Source organism: Phoca vitulina, unplaced genomic scaffold (assembly GCF_004348235.1).
Source record: "Phoca vitulina isolate PV1807 unplaced genomic scaffold, GSC_HSeal_1.0 scaffold88, whole genome shotgun sequence".
In the NCBI taxonomy this organism is placed as follows: domain Eukaryota; kingdom Metazoa; phylum Chordata; class Mammalia; order Carnivora; family Phocidae; genus Phoca; species Phoca vitulina.
Window position 1 is genome coordinate 3,684,133 of NW_022589791.1, and position 20,352 is coordinate 3,704,484.

Here is a 20,352-nt window from a genome sequence, read left to right on the forward strand (position 1 = left end):
CAAGCCTTTAAAACTACTCAATTAACCTGCTTCTGAGTTACTGAGCACAGAAACTGAGATAATGTTTACTGTTTTAAGCCACTAGACTTGGGGCGCCTGGGTGGCTCAGTCGTTGAGCGTCTGCCTTTGGCTCGGGTCATGATCCCAGGGTACTGGGATCGAGCCCCGCATCGGGCTCCCTGCTTGGCGGGAAGCCTGCTTCTCCCTCCCCCACTCCCCCTGCTTGTGTTCCCTCTCTTGCTGTGTCTCTCTCTGTCAAATAAATAAAATCTTTAAAAAAAAAAAAAAGCCACCAGACTTAAGAGTAATTTATCAAGTAGCAATAGATACATAATGCATTCATGCACAGGGCATTGCTCTAAGTATATTAGATATAGTAACCCACTCAATTCTCAACAACCCTGTGATCCCCATCTTAATATGAAGAAACTGAGACACACAGAGGTTAAGTACTTTGCCCCAATTATGGCACAGCTGGTAAGTGGTATGGAACCAGATCCAAATCTAAAGCCAGCACTACCAACTGCTGTGCAATACATCCTCCCCAAAGCCAAAGAGTTTCCATCCCAAAGCTTTTATTTAGGCTGTGAGATAGAAGGCAAGGTTATCTGAGATAAGAGAGCAGGGAAAAACAGGTGAATGAGAGAAAATTGAAAGAAATGAAAAAGTTTTAAAACACTTGCCGTGACGAGTTAGGAAAAGGACCTGCTAGAGAGATCTAACAGGATTTCCAGTGTTAAGGGCTCCGGAGAGGTTAGGAGCCATGAAGTTCCATGCAGTGAATTTAAGATGAGCATGATGAAGAGAAGCCAGGACTGCTAGGGTATCTAAATATAAAACGTAATCTGAAGTGTGCAGTGACAGTGATGGTTACTGGTAACAGAAAACACATCTTTCCCAGGTCCCGCTAGTTCAATAAAGAGCATGAACAGAAAAATTCCAGGAAACATTACATATCCTATGTCAAAGTATCACATAAAGACTAAAAAAACAGAAGCCTGCTAAGCCACATGATGGTAAACTGATAGTGCTACTTCATATAACTGCCTCGATCTCAAACATCAGCAGTTTCTCTAGAGAATCTTTCCTTTTCCTTATTTTCATTCAAAATGTCACAAGAAAAATTAAAAGCTACAGGAAGAACAAACTGGTTCCATTACAATCAGACCACATCTAAGAGCAGCCTCACAAATACTGACTTAACTTGATGAATAAATCTTATAAAAGAGCTTTAGGCCAAAAATTTATCAATTTTCAATTTCACTTAGACTTATCCAAATACATTCAAGTTCAATTTCCTGCATTTGCTTTTAAAATTATTCCACTTGACTTGACAAACTGGTATAAACTAATCTCAAAATAAAGTTAGGTAAGGGCGGGGCGGGGAATCAAACCGTGGACACAAAATTTTTTTCAGGCTAATGTTCCAGTCAAGCAAGTGTATATATATAGACACTTAAGACACAAAAGTGCAAGAATGAAGGTAAAGATTTGTGAGCTCTGTATCTTTTTAAATATTCAAGGTTACTAAACCAGTTTCAAAGAACAAGTAGCTAACATTCCAGGGATATCTTTCCTCATATGCCCATTATTACCTGAAAACTTACCGGAAACCAGTCAAAATGAGTACAGTTAGAAAACAGACATTGTCTAGTAAAAGAAATATCATCACTGGGTAAGTTAAGTAAGTAAATCCTTCCTACCCTATGCAGGATCAATAGAGAGGAAAAAAAAAAAAAAAAAAAAGAAAGAAACCATAAGGTCAGCCTTTATGAACTCCACAAGTTATTACACTATTCTCCATCTCATTAAATCAGGATAGAACCCGTGTATTCTAAAATTTTTTTTTTTTTAAAGATTTTATTTATTCATTTGAGAGAGAGAATGGGAGAGAGGGGGGAGGGTCAGAGGGAGAAGCAGACTCCCTGCTGAGCAGGGAGCCCGATGCGGGACTCGATCCTGGGACTCCAGGATCATGACCTGAGCCGAAGGCAGTCGCTTAACCAACTGAGCCACCCAGGCGCCCAGAACCCGTGTATTCTAAAAACAAAGCAAAACAAATAATTCCTAACTCCTACAAAGATTTTAAGTAAAATCTGTAGCATTTTTGTTATGGTGGTGTTAAGTGTTCCATCATTCTACTTTTCATCTTACCCTTATCTGTTCAGTGGAGCTGCTGCTAAGTTCATCACCAGACTCAGAATCCTGATGTACTCTTTCCGAGCCTTCTCCTGCTGAATCACAAGACTGTTCCTGGGAGAAGCTAGTTTTCTCTACATCCAAGAACTCCGGGCCGGGAAAGTGACCAAATAAGCGCGTCCTATTCTGGCCAGAAACTTTAGGCGAATGTGAGTCACTGTTAAACTTTCCGTTATTATGGGTCAGGTCCAGGCTTAGGTTCACAGTCTGACCTGGATTATAGTTGGGTCCAAAATTCTGATTTGCATCACGAATAAGACCTGTTCCTTGAACAGACGATGATGGCTTTCCAAAACTTGAAAGCTCAGGCAATTTGTTCACATTTTCTGTTGACCTCTGAAGATGGAGACTCTGTATCATTTTCATAGAATTATTTGGCAGTCCAACTGCTTGTTTAACAGGCGGCATGAGAGCTTTGCGGGTGACCTCCTTAACATACTGGGCTGGCACATAGAACGCCTTGGAGTTCTCATCTGGTTTGACTTGCCACCAGTCATCATTGGTCTTTTTCACCAAGATGTATCGTTCCCCTTGTTTTATCACAATCTTTCTGTCCTTGGCTTCATATTCATAATCATATTCCACTTCAATATACACTTGTCCTGGAATAATCTTCCCACTTCTGTCAGCCATTTTTATTCAACAATGTTCACCTCTCAAACAGGATGGTATGCCACATTATGGCTTTACAGCTTGTTGATTTAACAGAGCTATTTTTATTTAAGTGGAGGAAAAGAATGAAGAAACCATTAACACAGCCTGGATTTTTAAGATTTATTCACAAGCATCATATAATACAGGCACTTAAAGAATATTACCTTCAAATCTCAAACCCCAGAAAATAAGCATGTGTCTAATATCATATGTACTGTCCTATATTAAAAACACTCTAACTATAATCTATATTTTTGAGTCATTTATGAACAAAACCAAACCAATTACTGGAATAGTAAATACCCTACCAGCCAGACAGAAAATATCCAGAAAATAAGAGGTGAGAACTTTCCTTTTTTTCATTAACTACCTCAAACCTCCTTCACTTTCTTAGGCTAATAACAAATATGTATTAGGCACTTACCAAGGGCCAGGCACTGAGCTAGGTTCACTGAGCTACGTTTGCTTATCTAAGACCTTCTTTGAAGGTGAAGCTGAATTTCAATAACCCTGTACCCTTTATTTTCTAAAATGCTCAAGGGTATTAATGACATTAAAAAAAATTACCCAATTATACAAGTTTCCTTTCCTAACATAAACAGATAAAAAGGACAGCACTGTTATTGTTAGGCAAAGTATGCACACAAAGAAAACTCCTAGCTGTTTCCCTCTTATGTCTACCTCAGGAGGGCCACAATTCTTGTCAGACTGAATCCCACAAATGCAAATAAATAACCAGTCTTTTTATCTGTATATGTTAAAAATTCTCACCCCCTCTGCCAAAGTCTACTATAGAAATAGCTCTAAACTGGCTTGAGAAATCTAGGGATTCATTTTTGTTTCTCTACCAATTCCAAAACAGTTTAGTACTTCAGAGAACACAGTACTCAAGCTTCAAAGTGATCACAGCCTCTCGATATTGCTATAACTCAAGCCAAGCCCCAACCATGAATGTGTTGTGCTGAATTGTGTTTCCCAAAAAAGGATGTTTAAGTCCTAACCTCAGGACCTGTGAATGTGACCTAATTTGGAAATAGGATCTTTGCAGATATAATCAATTTAAGTGAGGTCATACGTGATTAGAGTGAGACCAAAATCCAATGACTGGTGTTTTTATAAAAAGAGGGGGATTGGAGGCAGGGAGAGGAGACACAGAGAGGGAAGAAGGCTACATGAAGGCAGAGGCAGAAACTGGAGTGAAGCAGCTGTAAGTAAGGAAGCCCAAGGACTGCCAGCAGCTACCACAAGCTAGGAAGAGGCCTTCATAGAGGGAGCACAGCTCTGCCAATGCCTTTATTTTGGACATCTAGCCTCCAGAACTGGGAGAGAATAAGTTCCTATTGTTTTAAGCCACCCAGTGTGTGGCACTTTGCTACAGCAGCCCTAGGAAACTAATATTCAGCCCAAAGCTCAAGGGTCCCCAGGCAAACCTAAGCAATTCTGAATACTGAGATGTACCAGAAACGTGTAAATCCAAGGTCCCATGACAACCTACCAATCTTCTTCAGCATCCAGCTGCTGGGCATCATGTTACTGGGTGCTATATATGCAGTTAACAATCATTCTCCTGAAGACAATTTTCTTCTCTGCAACAGACAAAGCCCATAAGCCCAGGTGATAAATAAATCAGTGATCCAATTTCAGTAACAGAAATTTACTTTCTAGAGAAACTACGTGGATAACAAATTTAATATAGTAATGTTTCAAAAAAAAGAAAAGAAAAAACTTACCTTAAAAGAAATAAATATCCAGTATTACATTTAAACCTGTAAGAAAAAAAATGAAGTTCATTAACGTTAAGCAGGATTGCTTTAAGAAGGCTAATAATATAACGTTGCTCATGTTTTAGAAGAGCTGTAATGGGTTGCTCACATTTTTATAACAGCTACGTTATATATCACAATTGTGTTGAGTGCCACCCTCCAAAGTGTACAAAAACAAGGTATGCTTCCACACTGCCCCTTCCTACTTCACTTCCACCACATAATTTCAACTTTTCTGCCCTTTATTTTTTATTCTAACAAATATTTTTTTTAATTTCTAATAATACGAGAAACAACTTTTGTAAAATTATTAAAATGACAGAACAGGTTTTCAAGTTTATGGTACGGAGCAGACAGAGAGAATGAAAACAAACACTAAAAGCTACTGGGAGTCCTAACATACTTCCCCACAGACTACTTACTAACTATAAATAGAGGAATATACCTTTATATAAGAGAAATCCAACAGTCATGAGCTTAGCCAAGTGATCAAACTTAATTACACCAACAGTGGGACAACCTTAATAATAAATGCCTAATATGATGTACACAATGTTACCTAAGTTGTATTCTTGTCAAAAACATGTTAAATCTAAGCTAATTATTAGAAAACAATTAATTCCAAAGTGTAAGACATCCCATTAGATAACAGACCTGAACTCTTCAAAAAATTCAATTTTATAAAAATTGAAAAAGGGAAGAAGATTCTTCTACATTAAAGGAGACTACTGAAACACAGAAACCAAATCCACTTAGCATTCTAATAGGTACCTAAAACTTACCATATCCAAAATCTACTTCCTATCTCTATCCCACCCGAGCCCTGCCAAGTCTGCATGGTCTCTCCCATAGCGGTAAATAGAGATTCTAACCTTCCAAATGTTCAGCCTTTACTTTCATTTCCAGGACATTAGTCACTATGTGCTTTAATCCTTTTACCTACATAAAAGTTTTTCACTACAACTTTTCAAAACCCCACAATGAAGCACTTATCCTCAGGTGATCTTTTTTTCTTTTTCTTTCCAGGAAATAAAATAACTTAAGCAACATCTCGGAGTTCAGATGTACTATAACTAGTCAGATATTCAGCCACAGGAATGGAGAAAAGGAAAGTATGAAGAGTAACAAAAAAAAAACTGGACGTCACGCTAGTAGCAGGGAGGCTGGGCAGTGGGCAGCAGCAACAGGTTAAAAGCCAGTCCGAGTTCAGCCCCTTTCACTGCCAGGCTTTGACTATACCTTGCCCAGTGACCATGAAGATAAGTACGAAGGAGGAGTTAGGGAGAAAGAGAAGTCAATTCACCACGTTCAACATGAGACATGCAATCTAAGCTTTAAAGAAAATGAGATTGGAAGGACAAGGAAGATGGAGAAGTAGTCAAAAACTTCTATACATAAAAGGTAGTTGGATATCAAGGCAAGCAACATGAACAAGAGTAGACACAATGGGATAAGAATAGGAGAACTGGAGCCGAGATCGTTTTCTAGTTATAATACTGGGGTGGTGAGATGGGGAATGAAACTGGGAAGCTCCTAAGAGAGACTAATAAAATTATAAACTTCTAGGAAGTCACATGGCAGGAATTATGTATCACAACCCAAGGTCTGGGAAAAGTTACATAAAATAAAAAAGAGAAAAGCCTTATTATAAACTATGGATTCAAAGAAAATTAGAACAATTGTGGGGTAGCTCTAAAAACTCAGAACTAAGTGAAAATTACCTGCAAATGTGTAAGTTATGTTGCCTAATTTTATTTAAAAACAGAAGTTATATTAAAAAAACAATTACCTTTTTAATTTTTCATTTGCTTGTTTCTTTCTCTGTTTTCTAAACTTGTGAATTCTTCTCTTTGGATAAGGTTAACACCGTTTATCCTGCTATCTTACCCTCTCAAGTATTTTGGTTAGAATCTTACTCATCCAACTATAAACCCTCTGAAGGCAACTCTCCTCCAGTTGAAATACATTCTGTACTCATCACCACACTCCTCCATCCATATTCATCACGAGTACACTTACAACTAATTACCCAACCACCAATACATATAAAGTTTTTGCATATCTACTGCCCAGTACCAACCACTGCTTTACTTGGCAGTTTCAAAAATACCCACATAGGCTTTCCATGCCTCTTACCAGTCTTCTTCCTCATGTTTCAACAAGAACAGATATACACACAGATACACACACAGTTGCTTACATCTTTTACTTCTCTTCCCCCACGTCAGATTCAGAACTTCCTATGAGGCTATTTTAAAATTTAATAGCCTTCTCCTTTGTCTGTCATTTTTTCTCATTTTCTTTCCTACCAAAAATTACACACCTCAGCACTTATCTCCCTCCCCTAGGACATCTGTTTTAATCAAGTACATCTCTCAGCATGATATCTTTACTAAGTATATCAAAAAAGTAAACACAATCTTAAGAGACATACAGTAAATGCATCCATAATTAATAAGTCTACAATTTTTTTTGGAATGAGTCTACACGTTAAGCTTAATACACAGATATACAACCAATTTAGCAATTCTAGTGCCATGAGCAACAAAATATTAATATAGCCTCACACACGTAATTACTAACCAACTTAAAAATACAATTTAAGCCACTATTCTTGACGTGAAGTTCTCCAAGAAGTTTTAAAAGTACTTGCTTAAAATGAAGAATCCCTAAACAGGCTTTTACTAAAGAAATCAATTAGGGGCGCCTGGGTGGCTCAGTCGTTAAGCGTCTGCCTTCGGCTCAGGTCATGATCCCGGGGTCCTGGGATCGAGCCCCGCATCGAGCCTTGCATCAGGCTTCCTGCTCAGGGGGAAGCCTGCTTCTCCCTCTCCCACTCCCCCAGCTTGTGTTCCCTCTCTCACTGTATCTCTGTCAAATAAATAAAATAACATAAAATAAATCAATTAAACTTAATGAGGACAACAAATAGTTAAGAACAATTCCAGTATTAAGTTTCAGAATAAGAAATTATACCAAATAATTTTGTAAACTGTATACTTGTACAACAAAAAATCATAGGCCCCTAGTGAGCACTTATTTTAATAATGCATGATCCTTATTTTCCAAGAATAAAAAAGTATAGAATATAAGACATTTCTTTAAGTCTAAAGAAGGGAAGGAAAATACAGTGATTGATATTATCAACTATTCTAGCCATAAAGAAATAGCAAAATGGGGACAGCAGAGGGATAACAGGAAATAACTGGGTAACTGGAAAGCAGGAGAGAACACAGTCAAACATAAATTAGTAAAGGAAATTCAAAACCAAGATTTAAATCTGAAACAAAAATGAGGAAACAACAAAAGAAGCATTTGGGGAAGCAAGCATATTTTACTAAAAATGACATTTGCGTGGGGTATTTTAGGGCAATTCATGCCATGAAGTCTTAGTCAGAAATAAGGGTGGACATAATGGCTTTTTCTTGGATTGTTACAAGAATGGAGAAAATATTCCAATTTAAAAGAGAAGAAATATGACCTTGGGTTTGACAATGAGTTTTAAGGTATACCACCAAATACCCAACCCATAAAAAAAATTAGGACTTTATTAAAATTAAAAACTTCTGCTTTGTGGAAGACACTGCTAAGAGAATAAAAATGTCAACCACACACAAAAAGAAAGTATTTTCAAAGCACATATCTCATTAAGGACTTGTATACCAAATATACAAAGAACTCTTAAAAGTCAACAAAAAGAACCCAGTATGGAATGGGTTCTGAATGGAATGGAAATGGGAAAAGGATCTGAAAAAGATATCATGAAAGAAAACATACAGATGGCAAATAAGCACATGAAAAGGTGCTCAACATTATGTCATTAGGAAATTACAAATTAAAACAAGACACACAGCACATACCTATTATAATGGCTACAATCCAAAAAACTGACAACACCAAGTGCAAGTGAGGATGTAGAGCAACAGAACTTTCATTCATTGCCAGTAGGAATGCAAAATGGTTCAGCCACTTTGAAGACAATTGAGCAATTTCTTACAAAGCTAAACATGGTCTTGCCATCCGATCTAGAGATCACACTCCAAGGTATTTACCCAAGTAAGTTGAAAACTTATGTCCACAAAAGGCCCTGCATGCAAATGTTTACAGCAGTTTTATTTATAAAACTGCCAAAAACTGGAAGTAACCAAAATGTCCTTCAATAGGAGAAATGATAAACAAACTGTGAGACACCCACACAATGGAATATTATTCAGCAATAAAAATAAGGCATCAAGCTAAGGGACAAGACACAAATTAATCTTAGATATATTTTGCAAAGTGAAAGAGGCCAGTCTGAAAATGCTACATACTGAATGACTTTAAGTATATCACATTCTGGGGAAGTCAAAACCATAGAAACAGTGGTTGCCAGGAATGGGAGGACAGGAGGGAGGGTTCCATAGGTGAAGCACAGGAGATTCTCTTAGGTCAATAAAACTATTTTGGGGGATCCTGTAATGGTGGATATATGACATTGCACACTTGTCAAAACCCATTAATCTTTACAACACAAATCATGAGCTTTCATGTACCCAAATTTTAAAAAATCATTCAGGAGGTTGGGGGAAATCACAGGATTTCCCAAGAGAGCAGGTAAGACAAGACAGTCTAACAATATGACAAATATATGGAACAACCTCTGAAGGAGGATGCGGACTTATCTTGGAAATAAGTGAGGTCTATAAGAATATAGGCAAAGAAACTACACATAAGTACTGTATTCTAAGCTGATAAAAACATTTCTCATGGGGGTACAAGTCAAAAATTGATACTGCCATATATGTATACTAGAATTAAATAATTAATTAAATGGAATGTGGATGATGGGAGCCAGGTTTCTCAATGACTGAGTGGGAATTTATAATCCTGCGGAAAAGATGAGAATGATCCATGGATTAGATCTGGAGACATCAATATGAACTCATTTTTAGCTTACTACAGATAAAATTACATAAAGGTGATTTCATAAAGAAATATTACAGATATACATCTATATATTGCTTAGTATACACATGCATATTTCCCTGTCAGTAAAAATGACAGCCTAGCATCAACAAGTATACCTAGCACCCAGATATGGTTTCTAATACCATTCTCCAAATAAAGGAATCAAGGCTCTTTGCAGAAATGGCTGATCCAAGGACTGAGGCAGAAAATACACAAGATGAGCCCAGAGCATCTTATAGTGCCATACTGACCTTTCCCCCTCTGGATTTTAAGGACTAGATTTAAATCCAAATTAAAAGTGATATCATACATATTTTATATTCATATTAAAATATCTTACATTATGCTGACATGTTTGAATAATTTAAATAAACTCATGTTTCTTTAGTTACTTTTACACACTGCATTTATGGAGAATCCGTGCCTGTTTTTCTCATCAAAACATGAGTTACAATTATTTAAGGGGTAGTAGGATTCTTTACTATCAGTGGTTGTTATATTTTCAAAATCATTCTAAAATAATCTCTTATATGTGGAGAGTAAATACTGATCCAGCTGATATATGACAGCAGAAAGTGAGGAGCCTACTGTATTAAAAAATTCGCACACTCAGTACTTTAGTAAAGCACCCTGATCAAGCCCTTTCAGACCAAAAGGATTAAAGATTAAACTGGAATTTAATTCCTTCAGGTCCATTTGCACACACTAAGAGTTTTAATGTGATGGTGTAGGATACCAGGAAGATACCCTATAAGGTAAAAACAAAAAACAAAAAAAAGACAAAAAACAAAAACAAAAAAACCCTCAGAACTAGTAAAAAGTCTAAGAAACAAAAACTTTTTCTTGAGCCAGTAAGTTAACTTCCTTTTCCTTCAGATTCTCCTATTTCATAAGCTACCTACATTGATAATGGCTCCATGTTAACCTTTAAAACCACTCTTCTTTGATGATCAATTCTGCTTCCATATTTTTCAGTTTTTTTCTCTTCTAAATGCACTCCAATCAATGGATTCTTCTTCTATACCCTCAACACCTGAGCCCCATTTTTTAAATTTCTTACTAAGAACTTTCTAAAATGATCATTTTTAATTTAAAAAAAACCAAAGAGGGGCACCTGTGTGGCTTAGTCAGTTAAGAGTTAAGCATCTGCCTCCAGTTCTGGTCATGATTGGGACTGAGCCCCACATGGGGCTCCCTGCTCAACGGGGAGCCTGCTTCTCCCTCTGCCCCCTGCTCCCCTTGCTTGTGCTCTCTCTCTCCCTACCAAATAAATAAAATCTTTAGAAAAAAACAAAACAAAAGAAAGAAAGAAATTAACTTTTTTTACAGTTCACAAAAATTTGATCTTGCCTCTGTGGCATTTTCACCTGCCCACCTTATAGTAAGAACACCTTGATTTTCCTTTGGGGAAGCACCCATGTTCACGGTCTCAGTTCATACCATCATACAAGTTGTCATATATTAATCAGAAAATCACAACCTTGGTCTTTATAAAACTTAACAGGATTTCTAATCCTCTAATAATTTACTCTAGAAGAAAAACTTCATTCTCTTCACAGCCCATTCAGATATTCCTCCAAAACTATATACATTACCCTCTTAAAGAAAATCTTTGAAATAACTATTTACATTCAACTACTTTCAAATGTTTACCAAATCCTGTGCTTTAAAAAAAGATATAATCTGGGGTGCCTGGGTGGCTCAGTCGTTAAGCGTCTGCCTTCAGCTCAGGTCATGATCCCAGGGTCCTGCGATGGAGCCCTGCATTGGGCTCCCTGCTCAGCGGGAAGCCTGCTTCTCCCTCTCCCACTCCTTCTGCTTGTGTTCCCTCTCTTGCTGTGTCTCTGTCAAATAAATAAATAAAATTTTAAAAAATAATAAAAAAATATATAAAAAGACAATCTACAAAACAGGCAAATACAAGTGTAGTGATTATTAACATCTGGCTATTGCAAAGTTCTAGTCAGACATCAGTAACTTCAAAAAAATAAAAAATATATATTCTTTTTAATGCTTAAATGATGCCAATCTACTCCAAATTAACATTGTGATAAGAGTCACTATAGGCAAACGACTTGAATAGATATTTTTCCAAAGATGAAACACAAATGGCCAATAAGCACAGGGAAAGATGCTCAACATCACTATCATTAGGGAAATGCAAATCAAAACTACAATGATACCACTTCATACCAATCAGGATGGCTACTGTAAAGAACAAACAAACAACAACAACAACAACAAAACCCTAAATAAGTGTTGGTGAGGATGTGGAGAAATTGCCATTCTTGTTCACTGCTGGTAGGAATGCAAAATGGTGCAGCCACCGGGGTAAACAATACAGTGGTTTTTCAAAATACCCAGCAATTCCACTTCTGGGTACACATCCAAAACACCGCAAAGCAGGGACTTGAAAAGATTTATGTACATCCATGTTAACAGCAGTACTAATCACAATAGCCAAAAGGTGGAAGCAAACCAAATGTCCATAAAAGATAAATGCCTAAAAAAAATGTGGTATATACATACAGTACTATTGTGTATATATTACCACAATAGTCACTGCAGACAACAATTTAAATCACCTTATACCTGTCTACTCAAAAACCACAAAAGTCACTAAAATCCTCACATAGCTTTTACAGATCCTCTTTCAAAGTAAATTTTAAAAGGCAAACATTCAAACTTTTAGAAAACTGAAAAGTAGCATTTATGTAGCACACAAATGATGAACTACTACTACTACTACAAGGCCTCAGAGCTTTCGTCCTCTACTGGAAAAGAAAACACACCATGATTCTTAATTTTTATTCAAATTTATTTTACAAAACACTGAAAATCCAATAATGCAAGTTAAATCAAAACGAGATTATCACATACCTACCACAATAAAGTTATTTTTACAAAACAAAGACAATACAAAGTGCTGATACCAACAACTGGAACACTCATACAGAGCTGATGGAAATGCTAAAAACGGGACAGCCAGTTCAGCAGTCTCCTATAAACATACATTTTCTGCAAACTGTATTCTGGGCCATGAGACAAATCTCAATAAACTTAAAAGGACTGAAATCATACCAAGGTATACTCTCTAACAACTGAATTTAAGTTATAAATTAACAAAACATAGCTTAAAACCCACAAATTTGTTGGAATCTAAACAACATACTTCTAAGTAACTCAGAAGAGAAAAAATCAAACAGGAAATCTGAACTGAAATGTAAATGAAAACAAGACATCTCAAAATTTATGAGATGCAGCTAAAGTAGTGCTCAGAGAAAACTCATATCACTAAATGCCCATATTAGAAAAGAAAGGTCTCAAATCAATCATGTACACTTCCACTCTAAGAAACTAGATGAAGAGCAAATTAAACCCCAAGTAAGCAGAAGAAAGAACATGATAAAGAGCAGAGTAAAAGTCAATTAAAAAAAAAAAAAAAACAGAAAAAATGTTAGATGAAATCAAAAGCTGGTTCTTAAAGAAGATCAGGAATACTGATAACACTGTAGTCAAACTGATCCAGAATAAAATGGGGAAAAAAAACACAAATTACCAATATCAGGAATGAGACAGGGGACACAACTACAGATCTAAAGACATCAAAAGGAAGATAATATTACGAACAACTTTAAGCCTGTAAATCCAACAACTTAGATGACCAGACAAATTTCCTGAAAGACACATTACCAGAACTTCAGAAGAAACAGATAACCTAAATAGCCCTATACCTACTAAATAAATCGATCGGTCTTTAAAAATCTTTTAAGATCTTCCCAAGGGGCACCTGGGTGGCTCAGTTGGTTAGGTATCTGCCTTCGGCTCAGGTCATGGTCCCTGGGTCCTGGGATCAAGCCTTGCGTGGAAGTCGGTCTCCCTGCTCCCTCTCCCTCTGCTGTGTGCTCTTGAGCATGCACTCTCTCTCATGTCCTCTAATAAACAAAATCTTTAAAAATAAATAATAAATAAATAATCTTCCCACGAAGTCCTGGCCCAGATGGCTTCAGTAGAGAATTTTACCAAAAATATAAGGAAGATAATACCAATTCTACACAAAGCTTTTGAAGCAAACTGAAACAGAGGAAAAACATCCCAATTCATTCTATCAGGTCAGCATTATCCTCAGACCAAAACCAGACAAAGATGTTATAAGAAAAACTAAAGACCTACATCCCTCATGAATATAGACACAAACTTATCTTCAACAAAGGACTCACATTTAAATATACAGAGAACTGTACAAGTCAATAAGACAACCCAATAAAAAATGGGCAAAAGATATAAACACTTATCCAAAGATCTACAGATGGTAAATAAGCCCATGCCCAACATCTTTAGTTATTAGGGAAATGCAAATTAAAGCCATAAAGAAATAATACTACACATCCACTAGAATGACTAATATTCATACACCAGTGTTTTCTAGAATGTGGAGCAATTAAAACTCTCACACACTGCTGGTGGACATGTAAAATGGTAAGACCACTTTGGAAAAAGTTTGGCAGGTTCTTAAAATTTTAAATATACATCTACCATAGGACCCAGGGAAGCTACCCCTAGGTATTTACCCAAGAGAAATGAAAGCATGTATCCACACAAAGACCTGTAGGTGAATGTTCACAGCAGCTTTATTTCTAATAGCCCCAAATTGAATACAATCCAAATGACCATCAAGAGGTGAATGGATAAACTAATTGTCGTATATCCACACAATAGGCTATCACTCAGCAACAAAAAGGAATTAACTACTAATACACACAACAAACTGGATAAATCTCACAATAATTTTGCTGAGTGAAAAAAAAATCCAGACAAGAAAGTGCATACTATATCGTTCCATCTACATACAATTCTAGAAAATGCAAACAAATCTATAGTGCCAGAAAGCAAATCAATATTGACCAGAATACAAGGTAATGAATTACCCTTCGGCTCAAGGAAACTTGGGGGGTGAGGGGGGAAGTTAGATACATTCCTTATAATGGTGATGGTTTCACAGGTATATACATATATATCAAAGGTCATCAAATTACACATTTAAAATATATGCAGATTATACAGCAGTTATACCTCAATAATACTGTTTTTTAAAAAACCCTAATGATGTAAATTCAAAGCACCAACTATCACTCCCCACACACACATTAGAATGGCTTTAAGTATATATAAAGGATATTTCATATAGTAAGGATACCAGCAACTGGAATTCTCGTTCACTGCTGGTGGGAATGCAGAATGGCAAAGCCATTTTGGAAAACATTTTGGCAGTTTCTTATAAAGTTATTAAGCATGCATTTACCATATGATCTAGCCATTGCTTTTCAATACCTCTAGGTATTTACCCAAGAAAAATGAAAGCATAAGTCCACGCAAAAGCCTTATATGACCATTCATAACAGCTTTATTCTTAAGTGCCAGAAACTGGAAACAACTCAAAGGCCTATCAACTAATGAATGCCTAAACGAACTGTACATCCATCTGTAAAACAGTAAAGAATACAAACCTTAAGAGATCCTGGGAAAGGGTTGGAGGGGGAGCAGAAGGGGATGGACAAAATGGGTGAAAGAGACTTGGAGATACAAGCTTCCAGTTATGGAATGACTAGGTCATGGGAATAAAAGACACAGCATAAGGAATATAGTCAATAATATTGCAATAGTGTTGTATGGTGACAGATGGTAGCTACACTTGTGGGGAGCACAGCATAAGGAATAGAGAATGTTGAAATGCTGTTGTACACCTGAAACTAATGTAACTGTGTGTCAATTATACTAAAAAAAAATTTTTAAGAGATCCTTGTGAGAATGGATAGAGAAAATGTGAAAAAGTACTTAGTAAACTATAAAGCACGACACAGAGCGTCACATTAATCACTGCTTACTAAAGGAAGTAAAGTGGTGATAGGAAGGTACCCACAAATCATACCATATGAGCCTTCTATATCTGGCTTGTTTCACTTAGAACACTTTTGAGATTCATCCATGTTGTTGTATGTGTCTGTAGTTCACTCCTTTCTATTGTCGAGTGTTACTGTATATTAGTGTACACATATTCTAACTCAATAAAACTGATTTTTTGAACAAACCAGTAATATATAGCAAAATACTGGTAATTTTCAGCAAACTTTTAAAGATACCACTCTAACTGCAAAATGTATTCTAAATTCTTCTGTGGCAAGAGAGCACAGAACTCAGGGTTAGAGGCCTGTTACAGTATTACAATTTGCCATTTTTTGGTGCTCAGACTCTGAGCACCTTAACTTACCTGTAAAACAATACAAATCTCAAAAGATTCTTGTGAGAATGGAAAAGAGAAAAAGTATTCTGTAAACTATAAGGCATGATACAAAGTATCCACGCTAATCACTGCTTACTCAAAAAAAGCAAGAGTTTTGGAGGCGCCTGGGTGGCGAAGTCGGTTAGGGTCCAACTCTTGGTTTCAGCTCGGGTCATGATTTCAGGGTTGTAAGATCAAGCCCCGTGATGGGCTCCACACTCAGTGCAGAGTCTGCTTCAGACTCTCTCTCTCTCTCTGCCCCTCCCCGGTGCATGCGTGCTTGCTCTCTCTCCTTCTCCCTCTAAAATAAATAAATAAATCTTTAAAAAAAAAGTTGTGACTAGAAAAATACTGACAGATTAACTGATGGCTTATAAAATCAGTCCCTCCTCAAACACACACCTGCCTCTGCCTCTTCCTAGCTATGTGATCTAAGACAAGTCACTTAACCTGAGCCTCGTTTTCTTCCATTTGTAAAATGGAGCTTATTAACAGTAGATACCACATACTGAAATGAGTAAATACGTGTAAAGCACTTGGTATAATGCTTTACAGATTTTAGCTCTTCTAACAAAATACTATTATTTTTACCTTACCAAACCTAAACCTAGCAGCCATCCTACCCGTCCAAGGTGCAATAGTGTAGGTCATATCAGTGATCTAGAGCAGGGCTTCTCAAACTTTTAGTGAGCAGAATCACCTGGAGAGCTTCTCTAAAAAAACAAAACTTTTTTAGATGATTTAAAGAATTATTGCAAAGATAGCACAGAGAGTTCCCATAGATCCTATATACAGTTTCTCCTACCATTAACATCTTATGTTAGTATGGTACATTTGTCATATTCCGTGAACCAATACTGATACATAGTAACAGCCATGTTCTATTCAGACTTCCTTAGTTTTCCCCTAATGGACTTCTTCTGTTCTAGAACCCCATCCAGAATACCACATATACATTTTGTAGTCATATCCTGCAGTTTTTAAAACACAAGTTACTGAAACCCAAACATTCCTAATGAGAGCAGTATGAGGTGGGGCCCAAAAATTTGCATTTCTAACAAGTTCCCAAAGGATGCTGATGGGGCCAATCTAAAAATACATGGAGAACAGCTCTGGTCTAGATTCTAGACTCCAGAAGTGATGTTCAACACAGTGGCCACTAGCCAAATGTGGCTACTGAGCATTTTAAGTGTGGCTAATCTAAACTGAGATGCCCTGTATATGTAAAATACACCGAAGATTTGAAGACTTAGTCTGAATAAAAGAATCATGTTGATTACATGATGAGATGATAAAAAAAATTTATTTTACTTGGGTTTTTCCCCATTTTTACTTTTTACCATGTGAGTCCTAAAAAGCTTTAAAATTACACAGGTGAGGGGCACCTGGCGGGCTCAGTCGGAGGAGCATGCAACTCTTGATCTCTGGGTCGAGTCTGAGACCCATGTTGGGCGGAGAGATTACTTAAATAAAAATAAAAATAAAATAAGGTGACATAGGTGACTGGCATGGAACTTCTACTGGATGGCAGTAGTTTGTGGTCTGGGCAGTAGAGCAGCAAGGGTGTCACCTGGGGGCTTCTTAGAAGTTCAGGTGATTCCCATGCACATTAAAGTTTGAGAAGCACTAATTATCAACAGGGGAGGGATACTTAGACACGTCAGCATTTGGCAGTTTGGTTCAAATAAAAAGCTAATCAACTGCAAACTGAAACTGCAAGATATGTTAGGTCAATAAAAGTAATAGGGAAATGGCTGAATCACAGCAAAGCCATCCACAACTGAGGATGTGGCATAATCAGACCACTTAACAGTTGAAGAAAAGAAAAACCGCATAGATAGTGGCCCAATGGGTTCCTCAAAAGAGGGTAATTTGAAAAGCATGATTTGAAATACAATGATGCTATGTGATACCACAATACTTTTTCATGTCTGATTCATTCCACAAAACAGTGCATATTTGCAATTAAAACTAAAAATGTTAAATATAAGATAAAATAAAGGTTTACTTTCTCTTTTCTCTCCCACTACTAGAAAACTGTAATGTCCATTTTGGGCAGATTCACCTTAAGTTACCTTTTCTTAGTACCAATTTTCTCAGGTAAGCAAAATACTGGTTGTGCCACATAAGGATTTTACACATCACTATATTCACTGTTTTATTTCAGTCAATTTAAAATTTTTTATTACCCTATTATTCTCAGGAATGTCAACTGCACAACTTCAAGTACATAAATTTGTAAAGCCCATGGTCTATCCATCTATTTTTAAAAAGCACCAGAGACTTTCTAATTAAGGAAATGAAAAACAAATGATTAACTACAAATAATAAGCTGTTTTTCTATAGCATTTATAGTACAAGTTTTCACTTGTGCCTCACAACTGGTATAGTAAGTAAAAAAAAACCACTTAAAGATACATATTGACTATACATGGATAACTAATCTTTACGAATGGCATATTAAGAATCAATGAGTTAGCAAACTTTTCCAACTTTTATGGCTGATAAAGTACAAAGAGAAACCTATCAACAAATACTGGGCATACACATACACACATATAATCTGTTTCATTAAATTTTTTTCCCCAAGAAGAAACACCGCCAGAGCTACATGCAACCATGGGTCATACATATGCGTCCAGGTTGTCTGGCTCTTCAGGGTGCATGGCTCAAGGTTGTCTTCAGATCCTGCTTTCAGGCACTGCTCTCGGCTCTCAAATCCCTACTCTGAAACGTTTTCAAGGCATTTCAAAACAAAGGAAAAGAGAAAATTACTAACACCAGCAGCCGGAATGTCTACTCAGAGAAGAAAAGGTACAGAAAGATGACCCAGTCTGTAACACGCCTTCCTATAGATCAGGTAAGGAACTGGATCTAGGATCTAGGAAGACAGCTCTAGGCCACCGTTTCCCAAGTTTTCAGTACAAAACAGGCGTGGCTAGGGGCTAGATACTTTTTAACAACCTTCCACTCCAACACAGTCTTCCGAGGTCTCACCTTCGGAAGTGTGGCAGAATCTGAACCAGAAGCCGAGTGACTCCTCACTTGATGCGCCTTCCTCCACATTTCCTTCCCTTTGGAATATGTGCATAAATATTCGATAAAAGCTGCTCTCGTGTGTCATAATTAGCCATAAAGCAATTCGAGTGTTAGCTGCCTTTACCCATCATAAACACTTCACTTGGAATGACATTAGAACTTTCCTAAAGGTATGCTTTTAAGCATTTTGCTTTAACCTTTGCAAATGCATTTAAAACTGCTGCTGCGGTCGAAGGAAAACATCACAAGCCTCTGAAACTGAAGGCCGTGCGTTTTTCTGTAATGATGACCCTGCAGACATTTCTTCTCGGAGGTCTGCAGTAACTTAAGATACAACACGTAAAGGACAGCCATTCTTGGAAGACAATCTACGCTGAAATGGGAGGAGGGCAGCACGCTTGTAAAGAGTTTTTTTTTTTTTTTAATTCAAGGACTTTGAGGAGATTGCTCCCAGAAGAGCTAGAGTAGCAAGTGTCCATTCAACAGGGGCGGGGCACCTCTAAAGACTGCAGAGACGAAAGCACCAGTTTAAGGTCAGCAGTGCTCGAGGGGAGGCCCCAGGTGGGCTCCCTGGGGGGGGGGGGGGCGGAGGTTTGCACACCCCACATCAGTCAGAGAGCGGGCACACGCAGCTGCAGAAGGCGAGGAAAGAGGGCGGCACCAGCCTGCCTGCCTTTTACACACACACACACACACACACCGACGCCCTCCTTCCTAGGGGCGGGGCGGGCGGGCGCTGCCCTCACACAGGAAGTCAGGAAACCCGGGGGGCAGAGGAGCCACAACTTCGAGCCATTTAAACCCTCTCGCCCACGTCAGCCAATGGGCTGGCAAAGGCTCCCCTTCCCCCCGCGCCCACCCTGCACCCCGCGCCCCGACCCCTCCCGCGCCGCACCTCGCGCGTACCTCGGCGCCGACGCGCCTCCCGCACACACCTCCCCCTAACTCCACCGCCCTCGGCGGGCACAGCCCCGGCCGCGGACGCCTTTGTGCAGCACCTCACCAACCTGCCCTCGGTCCACGGGGGCCCGCGTCCCGCCACCTTACCGAAAGCACGGCGGCCTCGCAGGAGGCAGCTCCCTCTTGTACTAGCACGGGGTCTGCGGGACGCCGAGGCGAGCCTGAAGGGCGCTCACACCGCGGTGGCCGCGGCCGGCCCGTCCCCGCAGGCTGGTCTCCGAGGGAGGGTAAGTTCCAGGGCACGTCGGAGCGCGCCGGCGCGGGGGCGGGGCGGGGCTGGCGGCTCACGTGACGGTAGGGGGCGGGACGAGGCTCACGTGATGACCCGGGCGGGCGCGGGGTGAATCGGCGGAGGCGGATCCGGGAGAAGGGCGGGGCGGGGGGAGGCGGAGGGACTGGATGAGGGACTCAGGCTTGCGAGGTAGCTGCCCGCCAAGTGGGCGTAAGCAGTTTGTAAACATGAAGTGGGAAACGTGGAGAGAAAACGCTGGGGAGAAAACGAGGGAAGGG

The 20,352-nt window shown here is 38.6% G+C and overlaps 1 protein-coding gene across 2 annotated transcripts in view; it reads right to left on the reverse strand.

The window, feature by feature from the left end:
* ARHGAP12 (Rho GTPase activating protein 12) overlaps nucleotides 1–20,112 on the reverse strand; it is a 123,486-nt gene extending 103,374 nt beyond the window's left edge. For both annotated transcript variants that reach the window (XM_032395836.1, XM_032395835.1), the window contains exons 1-4: nucleotides 19,930–20,112; nucleotides 4,584–4,619; nucleotides 4,349–4,439; nucleotides 2,155–2,909 (exon numbers count right to left, since the gene is read on the reverse strand). In XM_032395836.1, coding sequence (XP_032251727.1) covers nucleotides 2,155–2,832 — 678 coding nt within the window. In that variant the 5' untranslated portion in view covers nucleotides 2,833–2,909; nucleotides 4,349–4,439; nucleotides 4,584–4,619; nucleotides 19,930–20,112. The remainder of the gene's footprint in view (nucleotides 1–2,154; nucleotides 2,910–4,348; nucleotides 4,440–4,583; nucleotides 4,620–19,929) is intronic.
* Nucleotides 20,113–20,352: the final 240 nt, after the last annotated feature.